This window comes from Rhincodon typus, chromosome 4 (assembly GCF_021869965.1).
Source record: "Rhincodon typus isolate 14 chromosome 4, sRhiTyp1.1, whole genome shotgun sequence".
Taxonomy (NCBI): Eukaryota; Metazoa; Chordata; class Chondrichthyes; order Orectolobiformes; family Rhincodontidae; genus Rhincodon; species Rhincodon typus.
In genome coordinates this window covers 68,377,424-68,390,166 of record NC_063335.1, presented here as the reverse complement: position 1 = coordinate 68,390,166, position 12,743 = coordinate 68,377,424, and the positions used below count along the sequence as shown (strand labels likewise).

Below are 12,743 nucleotides of genomic sequence, written 5' to 3'. Positions count from 1 at the left end.
AGTGTATGGAAAAGAATGAATACACATTCTGCAAACAGCTTGCTTAAATATTAAAAACATTTTCCGTAACATTACAACTGTTTAGAAACAGGATTAATGTGAGAATGTTATAATTTTCTCTCATTATTATAATCTCAATTGTTTCTTACTGCATTATTGCGTAGAATGATGTGTTAGTGCAATTAAATTACCATCCTTTTAGTTAACATCTGAGTTCTAATCTTCTGTTTAGTGTGAGCAGTTAATTGTGTTCTGAGTTGCTGAATTAAAGGAACCAAAAACATCATACATTCAGTATTTAGTTTTAAATTCTTTGAGGCCTGAATGTTTGGTTACTTATTGTACAGCGCTCATTCTAATTGTTTATGATAAACGGTAGGAAAGGAGTTAGAAGATATTTGCTTGGAATTTAAAGAAAAGTTAGGAAAAGTTTGCATAGAATAGTTGAAGCACAGAAATGCCCTCTTTTCCGTTAAAGGAAAAAATAAAATATTTAAGCATTTATTTTAAAGTTTAGAAATTTGAGTTATGGGGGAAATTGCAGAACAGTGGAATTAATATTGCATTTCTTTTTTAAGTTAAGTGACAGGACAAACAGAATCTTTTTTTAATAGTTGTAATTTCAGTGTAGCATTTTTTTAAAGACTCACGTAGTCTGATTCAGCTCAGGCTCACAACCTGAAGTCATAGTGGATAATTGATTTTACGATTGCTTCCTAAATTATCTTGGAATAACATTTTTTTAACAATTACATGCCACACCATAACCTCATTAAGACACAGAGCGCGATGCAGAGCAAAATTTTTTTTTTTTCTCAATTTTTGTTTTAAACTGTCAGTAAATTTCAGTTTGTAAATATCTATTAGAAGAAAGAAGTGCACCGGAGAAATATATTCTATTGTATGATGGTCTCCTTCTGTACTGTTTTAATTCTGTGATTCAGGAGCATAGGAGTTTGAGTGGTGACCTTATAGACGTTTTTGAAATCATGAGGGGCATAGATAAGGTGAATAGCAAAGGTCTTTTCCCTGGGGTTGGGAAGTTCAGAAATAGATGCCATATTTAGAGATTTAACAGGGACCTGAGGGACAACTCGCACAGAGTATTTGCAATGAACTGCCAGACAAAGTGGTAGATTCAGGTACAGTTACAACATTTCAAAGACATTTGGACAGGTGCATGAATAAGAAGGGTTTGGAGCGGTGTGGGCCAAGCGCAGGCAAACAGGACTAGTTTGGGAAACATGGTTGGCATGGACAGGTTGGACCAAGGGTCTGTTTCTGTGCTGTCTGACTCTATGACTCTGTGAAAAGTATTTTTCAAATTGGAGAATAAATATATTTTCTTTTTCATAATTTATAAAATTAACTAAGTAAAATTGAGATCGAAATTTGTTTGCTGAAATGAATTAGTTCATTTGCTTCTAATTTTTTTGGTAACTGCAGATTTATTGATTTAAAATGTCATGATTGATTTTCAGAGAAGGCCATGGCAAAATATCAGTTCTTACTGTGAAAGTGGCATTAGCAACAATATGTGGAGGGAAGATACTGGATAAACTGAGATGTAAGTTTTCTTTGTACTTACTAACAATTGCAATGTTCTCGTGATTGTTCCACACTTAACATTTTGTAATTTAGTAATCCCTGACTTCTAGGTTGAAATATGTAAAGAAAAAGTAAACTTGCATTCCTAATCATACATTTCATGATATCTGGATGATACAAAATACTTTTGGAGGTTTATCATTGTTGGAATGTAGAGAAGCATCATACAGAGTTATTACAGACAGCTTCAGAAAAAGCCTATGGCGATCAATTGTGGGCAACTCTTTTATACAGATGTGTTACCAGAATGCCAATATTAATATCCAAGACAAAAGCTCATCTGTATTTTATGTAAAATACTGCTTGCTCCTATTCTACCTATGTTTAACCGTGCCTGAAAGGCTCTTTTTTATTTGGAGTAAGATACAGAAGTTTAAATAACCAGGTGTACAGCTGGATAAACACAGCAGGCCAGGCAGCATCAGAGGAGCAGGAAAGCTGACGTTTCGGTTCTGGACCCTTCTTCAGAAATGGGGGAGGGGAAGGGGGCTCTGAAATAAATAGAGAGAGGGGGAGGCGATGATAGAAGGTGGATAGAGGAGCAGATAGGTGGAGAGAAGACGGACAAGTCAAGGAGGCGAGAATGAAGCCAGTAAAGGTGAGTGTAGGTAGGGAGTTGGGATGGGAGTTGGTCAGTGAGGAGGGAGGGGTGGGTAGGTGGGAGGGAAGGTGGACAAGTCAAGGAGGTGAGATGAGGCTAGCAGGTAGGAAGTGGGGATGAGTGTTGGTCAATGAGGTGGGAGGAGCAGATAGGTGGGAGAAAAGACTGACAGGTCAAGGAGGCAGGGACGAGAGGGCTGGTCTTGGGATGAGGTCAGGATGGGGAGATTTTGAAGCTTGTAAAGTCCACAATGAGACCATTGTGTTGTAGGATTCCCAGGTGGAATATGAGGTGCTGTTCCTCCAGCCTTCGGGTGGAATCGTTGTGGCACTGGAGGAGGCCCAGGATGGACATGTCGTCCAAGGAGTGGGAGGGGGAGTTGAAGTGGTTTGCGACTGGGAGGTGTTGTCATTTGTCACGAACCAAGCGTAGGTGTTACACAATGCGGTCTCCAAGCCTCCGCTTGGTTTCCCCGATGTAGAGGAGGCCACATCGGGAACAGCGGATACAATATACCACATTAGCAGATGTGCAGGTGAACATTTGTTTAATGTGGAAGTTTTTCTTGGGGCCTGGGATGGGGCCGAGGGGGGAGGTGCAGGGCCAGGTGTAGCACTTCCTGGGGTTGAAGGGAAAAGTGCCAAGGGGTGGTGGGGCTTAGTGGGGAGTGTGGAGCGGACGAGGGAGTCATGGAGAGAGCGGCCCCTCAGGAAGGCAGATAAGGGTAGGGAGAGAAATATATCCTTGGTAGTGGGGTCAGATTGCAGGTGGCGAAAGTGGCAGAGAATGATGCATTGAATTCGGAGGTTGATGGGGCGATACATGAGGACAAGGGGAATTCTGTCTTTGAGAGAGATAGTAGGAACAGCTGATGCTGGAGAATCTGAGATAACAAGCTGTAGAGCTGGATGAACACAGCAGGCCAGGCAGCATCAGAGGGGCAGGAAAGCTGACGTTTCGGGTTGAGACCCTTCTTCAGAAATGGGGTAGGGGAAAGGGATTCTGAAATAAATAGTGAGAGAGGGAGAGGCAGATAGAAGATGAGTAAAGGAGAAGATAGGTGGAGAGGAGACAGACAGGTCAAAGAGGCGGGTTGGAGCCAGTAAAGGTGAATGTAGGTGGAGAGTTAGGGAGGGGATAGGTCAGTCCAGGGAGGATGGACAGGTCAAGGAGGCGGGATGAGGTTAGTGGGTAGGAGATGGGGGTGGGACTTGAAGTGGGAGGAATGGTTAGGGAGGCGGGGACGAGCTGGGCTGGTTTTGGGATGCGGTCAGGGGAGGGGAGATTTTGAAGCTTGTGAAGTCCACATTGATACCCTTGGGCTGCAGGGTTCCCAAGCGAAATATGAGATGCTGTTCCTGTAGCTTTCGGGTGGCATCATTGTGGCAATGCAGGAGGCCCAGGATGGACATGTCGTCCAAGGAGTGGGAGTGGGAGGGGGAGTTGAAATGGTTCGCGACTGGGAGGTGTAGTTGTTTGTTGCGAACCGAGCGTAGGTGTTCCGCAAAGCGGCCCCCAAGCCTCCGCTTGGTTTCCCCGATGTAGAGGAGGCCACAACGGGAACAGCGGATACAATGATCATCCCCCACCTCTTCCTCCGTTATATCGATGACTATTGGCGCTGCCTCGTGCTCCCACAAGGAGCTCGAACAGTTTATCCACTTTACTAACACCTTCCACCCCAACCTTAAGTTCACCTGGACCATCTCTGATACCTCTCTCTCCTTCCTGGACCTCTCTGTCTCTGTCTCTGGCAACCACCTGGAAACTGATATCTATTTCAAGCCCACCGACTCCCACATCTACCTAGAATACACCCACGTTCCTGCAAGAATGCCATCCCCTATTCCCAATTCCTTCACCTCGCTGCATCTGTTCCCAAGATGAGGTGTTCCACTCCCGGACATCACTGATGCCCTCTTTTTTCAAGGACCGCAATTTCCCCTCCACAGTGGTCGAAAACGCTCTCACATTTCCCGCACCTCAGCCCTCACACCCCCTCCCCACAATAACGACAAAGACAGAATTCCCCTTGTCCCCCCGTATCACTCCATCAACCTCCGAATTCAATGCATCATTCTCTGCCACTTTCGCCACCTGCAATCTGACCCCACTACCAAGGATATATTTCCCTCCCTACGCTTATCTGCCTTCTGGAGGGACCGGTCTCTCCATGACTCCCTCATCCGCTCCACATTCCCCACTAAGCCCCACCACCCCCCGGCACTTTTCCCTGCAACCACAGGAAGTGCTACACCTGCCCCTTCACCTCGCCCCTCACGCCCATCCCAGGCCCCAAGTAAACCTTCCACATTAAACAGATGTTCACCTGCACATCTGCTAATGTGGTATATTGTATCCGCTGTTCCCGATGTGGCCTCCTCTACATCGGGGAAACCAAGCGGAGGCTTGGAGACTGCTTTGTGGAGTACCTCCGCTTGGTTCGTGACAAACGACAACACCTCCCAGTCGCGAACCACTTCAACTCCTCCTCCCACTCCTTGGATGACATATCCATCCTGGGCCTCCTCCAGTGCCACAACGATTCCACCCGAAGGCTGGAGGAACAGCACCTCATATTCCGCTTGGGAACCCAGCAGCCCAATGGTCTCAATGTGGACTTCACGAGCTTCAAAATCTCCCCACCCCTGACCTCATCCCAAGACCAGCCCATCTTGACCCACCTCCTTGACCTGTCTGTCCTTACTCCAACCTATCCGCTCCTCCCACCTCACTGACCAACCCCCATCCCCACTTCCTACCTACTAGCCTCATCCCTGCCTCCTTGACCTGTCCGTCTTCCCTTCCACCTACCCGCCCCTCCCTCCCAACTGACCAACCTCCCTCCTAACTCCCTACCTATACTCACCTTTACTGGCTTCATCCCGCCTCCTTGACCTGTCCATCTTCTCTCCACCTATCCGCTCCTCTATCCACCTTCTATCAATGCCTTCCCCTCTTCTCTATTTATTTCAGAGCCCCCTTCCCCTTCCCCATTTCTGAAGAAGGGTCCAGACCCGAAGCATCAGCTTTCCTGCTCCTTTGATGCTGCCTGGCCTGCTGTGTTCATCCGGCTCTACACTTTGTTATCTCAGACTCCAGCGTCGGCAGTTCCTACTATCTCTGCACAAGCTGAAATAATCAGTTTAATGGAATAGAAGAAACTGTAAATTGGTCAGGCAGTAAGAGTACATTGCGGAAAAGAATGGGGAAAATATTTGTTTTCATCAAATTAGCATTAATCTTGTGAAGGGGAGACCTGCCCATCCTGGAATTTGTCTGCTTTTTTTAATTGCCTTTATTACAGGGTAGTAAAAATTACATGGGTGTTTGATCTACACCTGAAGGTCAACCCATGTATATTACCTTTTACAAAAGTAAGGGAATGTTATGGAGCCTGCAAGAGTAAAAAACATGGTGAATGAGGTCTTAAAATTAGGTGGGAGTTTGATATCCTGACAGTTGAGAGATTAAGAGACTAAATCAACCTTGTGTTTTTTTTTACCAAATTGGGCCTTACACCATCCTGTGCAGGTTCCTCCTACTTGTTTTGTGTTTGGAAGGCATGGATCAAGTAATTTTTCTGACCTTTCATTCTGAATCTTTTAGATTTAATCTTATACAGTTTCAACAGTCCCTCACTCTTGATTCTTGGACTGCTGGAGATAGTTTCTTCTGTATATCCTATCTCATTCCCTCAACACTTTATCATGTTGTCACATATTTCTATTTTGCGAAATCAGGCAGTTTCCTGCTAACAAACACTGAGAATATCGGAGAAACCAGCGGTATGACAACTGTCCAATGTTAACTGTATTCCTCTCTGATGCTGCCAGACCTGCTGAGTTTCACCAGCACTCTGTGTTTTCTTCAAATTTCCAGCATCCACAGCGTTTTGCTTTGATTTAAGCAGCATAGTTAATGTGTGTGCTCTTTAAAGCATCAATCTATGGTGTGATACTCAATGCTGTATATCTCCAATTTTACTAATGTCTTCATGTTTGATAGCATTTCTGAAGCTGCCCTTAACTCCTGTCCTTACCCCTAGAACTCTCTGTCTTCAAACCATTTTAGTCCAATTTTCGATCTTCTATACACCTCAATCTCTCATATAGTACTTTGTCAAAACCCTCTTTAAAGTCTGTAAAAATTTCACCTGTTGTTTTTGCCCACCTACTATGACTATTATGTCCGTAGTGTTATGTGAGAACTGTCTACGTGATTATTCATTTTTATAATTATGCCTGCTATTTCTAATTGTTTTATGGAATACAACATTGTGTGAGCTGTGTCTGGAGGAAACTGTACTTTATAAACAGAGGCAGATTGATTGGATGCGGAACAGTGATTGTTGAGATAATCTTGAGGGATCTGATTTTCAGATCTGCTGAAAATATACTTGCCAGTTTTTGTTTTTTCCTTTTTAGGCTATCAATTATGAAGTTTGAGAGTGTTTCAAATTTATCAGAATGCATCATTAACATTTTGTTGGTAAGCAGCCCATCTAAACAGACACAAATTGGCAGATAGCCAAATGCTGTCAAATCACGTGGCCTCAAAGCTGCCCAAATTTTAGATGTATGTAGGCTTTGGGAATTGGTGGTAGGAGGAAGCTAAGTTAATAGGGGCCTGGACTTTACATGTGGGTTTCAGAGAAGAACAGATGCTCCTGTATGATGCAGTGGGAAGTCTTTAACCTTCCTTTTGGAGCCGTCTGTCACATATAAGTAATCAGAATGAAGACGGTCATTGTTCAAGCCAACAGGCTGTTAAAATTGCACTTGATCCTATTTAAGTGATGGACCTCGATGGACGCATGTTAATGTTGCACCTGCTTCTTAAATGGAGACCTAAACAGCCCAGTGTTAAATTGTGTCTTATGGCTTCCTTTTCAGCGATCATTGCAACTGGCATAGTCATCAGGCAATCCAACTGCATTATGAAAAGCAAGCTTTACTCACTTTGTCATCAAAAGACAAGAGCATATAATTAGACCGCAGTGTCCAATACTTGGAGACCTATCACTTGAAGTGCAATAACTAGTTGATATTATTGCATAGTCAGAGTTAATGATTGTTTCTTACCTACTGATGTCTCAGAAAGATTGTGCTTTAATAGCAAAACTACAGAAGGCTGGTCAGAAAGTTATCGAAGAGGAACAATATCATTCCACTAAGTTTTCCATTTCATTGTAATACTTGCTTTGTAAATAAGTAGTATCTGAGCTTTTGTTATAACTTGAAGTAACCAATAGCCTATCTCACCATCTGTAACTCCTCCAATCTTTGTAAGTGAGGGCCAACTGCCTTCAAAGCTGCAGTTTGAGAACTAGTTAATTTTAACTTCTGTGTTGGTTCCAGCAGTGTACCATCTAAAAACGGAAAGGAGAGACTGATGGAGGTATGGGTAGGGAAATTTTTCTGGCAGGAAATGAACAATGTTCTGAAATAAGAATCATAAGATCCCTTCAGCAACTTGTGAATAGGAACTACTGAACTGTCTTCTAGCTTTCCTTTACCCATAACCTCTCTTTTCTTGTTTGTATGTCTGTCTGTGTGTAAGGGATAGTTTATAAGGGGATTAGACTTAATTTATACTGTTACATGCCAACGGTTTATAAGTGTAGCTAGAGTCCAGTTACTTGTTGTAAATAGTAATTCTTGTTAAGTACAGAAATCTGGTCCATGCTTTCTATCAGTCTGGCTCTGAAAATCAGATCAATTGGGAACAAAAACAGAAATTGCTGGAAAAACTCAGCCGGTTTGACAGCACCTGTGGAGAGAAAGCGCAGTTAACATTTCCGGTCCAGTGACCCTTCTTCAGAACTCATTGGGGAATTGGGAAATTTTATATACATATTTTAATATCTTTAACTTTTGTGATGACTTTGGGGATAGTGCGGCTTGATTTCCAGCATGCTACCTCAGTGAAGCGTGACAGTCATATTCTGTCAGTTTGATCATTACAATAGATTTATTTTTATTGTCCTATCAAAAATCTTTTATAATTTTAATTGATTAGTTATAATTGTAGTGAAGATTGATGCAGCAGGAGTAAAAGGCTGACAGAAAAATCATGTAGCAGGACAAGGACTGGAAAATTTAAACTCGGGCATCATTTGAATTTTTCCATCAGTCTCCTGTCAAATCCATTTAGAACCACTGCTTGGCCAGCTCGTGGGAGCAGGAGTTTAGGTGGTGGGGGCTATCCCCAGAAACATGAAGGACCCATCTCGAATATACCATGGCCAGAGAAATGAATAGAAATCTGAAATAAAACTACATTCTATATCTCATTGTTTAAATAATGTTTCTTTTAAAAATAGACAAACTTGCTGAATTCATAAAATTGCCGAGGCTGATCTGATTGTATTCACAAAAGCTTCTGAGTCTTCTGCATTGTATAGGCATTCCATTTAAACCTGACATGAAGAAGTTGAACTGTCTGCTTCAAAACAAAGCAAAACGTGAAAATGCATTATGGTAAAATGAGCACTAATGCTTTTCCAGTTACCTTATCACCTCACAATGGAAATTAATTGGTGTGATAAAGTGACACTTTTAGATTAACGATCTTCTAATTAGCCTGCTGAGATGGGCTGTCAGCATTTGAAATGCCAGACTTTGTCACATGACTGTGTAATTGGAATGGTTTAGTTCCTTAAGTGTGCAATTCTGGGATTCTGGGTCAGTTGACTTCCAGAGGGATAGCAGTTGGAAGCTTACATTAGACCCTCTATCTATGTGTCCAAGCTGCTAGCTGGAAAGAAGCCTATGTTTTTTGAAGGGAAAATTATCGCATTCAGCTCACTGAGGAAACTGTTATTGGACATTGATCTCTGAGACTCATGTGACCTGATTTTTCATAACTCTGGTTTTACTAAAGCTTGAAATTTATAATTTGTTTTCGCTGCCCTGATTTAAAAAAAAATTCTCGAGCACTTGTGTAGCTGAAGTAGCAAAGGAATTCCCCACACTTTGAATGACTTGCTAATAATCCCTATTTTTGATTTCCATTGAAAGGGTTTTTGCCGTGGGTTTATTTCAAAAAGTTAGAATCTGAAAACTAGGGTTTGGATAAGAGATTGGAGTAGAAAAGGAAAAGAGAAAATCAAACAATGCCTTCCTGTCTTGGACTTGACAGAGGAAAAACAATAAAATTTTGTTTCACCCTCATTCCTCCCTTTGTCCATAACAACTGGAAAGGAAAATCAGATAAAATGTATAATGGGTAACTGAGCTGATACTCTTTACGCTGCCTTCAGAAATTCTGAAGTTAAAAGCTACTCCTGTAAAGACAGAGGATAAAAATAAGAGGAAGGATAGTTTTTTTAATAATTTGATATGGAGTACAATTGAAACACCGAAGTAGTTGTCATATTTAATAGCCTACATAATCTGTGGAATGAAGAATGTGTCAAAATGATGGATAAAACCGCAAGCTCATTTTTTTTGTCAGTAGCATTTTAAGGTTCTATGTATGCACCAGAAATAAAATAAAGTGTAGCAATTTTGAATATTCTGACCCATAATATTATCATTTTCAATTTCCTTCCTCCTGCTTTTCTCTCTTTATCTCCAAACCGTTGAAATGCTGGCCCTTGCTGCAATGTTGTTCCACAGGTGTGCACAGCGCTTTTACACCTCAGTCAAGTGGCCTCATGTCTTATGTGATCTTAGATATTGCGTGTTGGTGGACTTTTAACACCATGGACTGTCACTGTCTAGTGGTGCAATGATAGTGTCCCAATCTCTGGGCTACGAAGCCCAGGTTCAAGTCCCAACTGTGATGGCCTAATGACCACCCTTTCACATTTTCCCACAGTGTTTATCAGAAAACAATCAAGTGTAGCAATCATGATTGGGAGGAGTGTGTAGGAAGTCAGCATTGCTGTGAGCAGACTGGAAGTGTGCAGCAAGTAAGCATCAATTTACCTGGGGGTTGGAGTGGGATTGGGAGAGTATAGATTGTGGCTGAGGCTTGAGCCCACATACAGCACAGTGGCTCAGTGGTTAGCACTTCTGCCTCACAGCACCAGGGACCAGGGTTCGATTCCACCCTCGATAACTGTGTGGAGTTTGCACATTCTCCCCTTGTCTGCGTGGGTTTCGTCCCACAGTTCAAAGATGTGCAGGCTAGGTGGATTGGCCATGCTAAATTGCCCGTAGTGTTCAGGGATGTGTAGATTAGGTGGGTTATAGGGGAATGGGTCTGGGTGGGACGTTCCAATGGGTCAGTGTGGACTTGTTGGGCCGAAGGGCCTGTTTCCACACTCTAGGGATTCTATGATTCTATTCTATCTCTTACCTGGGAGTCAGAGTGGAATCATTCCATGCAACTGAGTTTTTGAAAAAATAGACCAGAGTGACATCACAGAACATTAGTAAGTTCATTAATTAGTATTAGAGACTTTCTATAAATTGCTGTAAATTAGAAAGTTTTTTTTTTAAAAGAAGTTATTTAACTGAGAAATACCAGGAATAAGTGGAAGTCCAGGCCAAAATAATACTGTAAAATAAGTAAGCCAAAGTACAGAAAGTAGAATAAAGTTCACATAGGGGAATTCAGCTTAAGACATGTTGGCATACGTTGGTTGAGGGAAATGTGTGGCCTGTAATATATGGGAAGTCATGGACCTTACTGGAGTTCTAGATGACTTTTTTTAATCAACCTGTACAGAGATGTTATTTTGTACCTTTTCAGCAGTTGGGACTTGAACCTGGGCCTTGTAGCCCAGAGACTGGGACAGTGTCATGCACCACTAGACTCCTGGAGCACCTTGATGAACATATGTGCAGGAAGTGTGTTGAGCTGCAGATATTTGAGCTGCAGGTTTCTGAGCTTGGGCAGCAGCTAGAGACACTGTGGCACGTCCACAAGACTGAGAGTTATGTGGATAGCTCATTCAGAGAGGTGGTTGCACCATAGTGGAAAGGTTTGGAGGTAGATAGGAAATGGGTGAGCATCAGGCAGTCTGGTAGAAAAAGACAGATAGTGCTGGAGTCTCCTAGAGTCCTGCTGCCTCAATGGTTTTCCATTTTGGATGCTGATGAGGGAACTCATGGTGATGAACTGATGAAGGAGTTTAGAAGAGTCAGAGGTGACCTAGTTGAAACATGTAAGGACCTGAGAGGACTTAATCAGTTTGGAAGTTGAAAGCATGTTTCTTCTTATGGAAGAATCTAGAGTATTGTTTAAAAATAAGATGAGGATTCTTTTTTCCTGAGGTTTCTGTCTTTGGAATTCCCTTCCTCAAAAGACAGTAGATACGGTATCTTTAATTGTCTTTATGGCAGAGTGAGACAGATTCTTGATCACCAAGGGGATGAAAGATTAATGGGGGCATACAGGCATGTAGCATTGCGGTTTTAATCAGATCAGCCATTCTCTAATTGAATGGTGGAGCAGGCTCATTGAGGTGACTGGTCTATTCCTGTTTTTAGGCCCATATGCTCATAGCAAAGTGGCAGAACCAAAGATGCTCCTTGGAGTTTTGCAGTCCTGAAGAGTTATCAGTCTTTGCATTGGCCATGTTATTTTCTTTATTTTATCATCGGTAATATGCTTTGGAAAAATTCAGTGTCTTGTCATTATTTCAATTTTTTGTCCTAACCACCGCATTTATCTTCAAAGCAGGTTCATTGCAGGACTAAAATAGTGAAACCAGTTAAAAGACTGGTTTACCAATTGGTTCCCTAATGTTCTGATTATCTGATGGACCTTGATCTGGGCTGCTGGAACTCTCACTGCAAACAGATGGAGTCTCAAGAATATATGATGAGTAGATCACATGCTACAATCCCTGATAGCAGTTTCCTCCATGTTTGCCAGATTATTACAAGTTCCCACTCTGTGTATTATGGATGAGAGAAGTTGGTAGTTGACTGTTTTGAGCATTTATTCATGGAATCTTCAGCTGTGTCAGCAGAAATTGTCATTTCATTCCTGAAGTTTCAACCCTTTCCTTTTGAGATGCAACGACAGCCCTTTTAAAAGCATTTGCCCACCTGATTTTTCTATCCTTACCTTGATAATTTCTGATATGGAAGTTACTAAATGAAGGAGCCATGTTATAGTATATGATGAACCTATAGTCAATACTTTAAAATTTTGAACAAAAACAAACTGTGAAAATGGATGCTGCAAATTAGATGACCTTTTGCAGTACGAATTCTCCATAGTCCTGAGATGTAAGCAATGCATAATTAAGTGTGGACATTCATATGAGGTAATGTTGTATAAGTTAATAGTTCTCAAAGAGTTAATATTGAAGTTGCTATAGTTCCAAATCTGACAATCTCTCTGTCTTTGGTGGAGGCGGAGAGTCTTGCACTAGCCATCGTAGGGACCAAATGTATTCTGTACAGCTTTTGAAAGACATGGTAGTTGTGCCTGACTAATAATATAAGTTGTACTTGTTGCTATCCTGCAATATGTTATCTTGTTAACTAAGATTCTTTTCTAGATAGGCTCGCCAGTGGTCTACCACTGATAATTAGATAGATAGGTCCTAGACATAATATTAGCAATGGAG

General features: G+C 42.0%; 1 protein-coding gene across 2 annotated transcripts in view; it reads left to right on the top strand.

Annotated features, from left to right (window-relative positions):
• The window catches only part of LOC109931878 (dystrobrevin alpha-like), a 111,425-nt gene that overhangs the window by 65,752 nt on the left and 32,930 nt on the right, over nt 1-12,743 (top strand). For both annotated transcript variants that reach the window (XR_007261862.1, XM_048595454.1), the window contains exon 5: nt 1,482-1,567. Coding sequence is in view for 1 of the 2 variants with exons in the window: in XM_048595454.1 (XP_048451411.1) it covers nt 1,482-1,567 (86 nt within the window). In the remaining variant the exon portion in view is untranslated. The remainder of the gene's footprint in view (nt 1-1,481; nt 1,568-12,743) is intronic.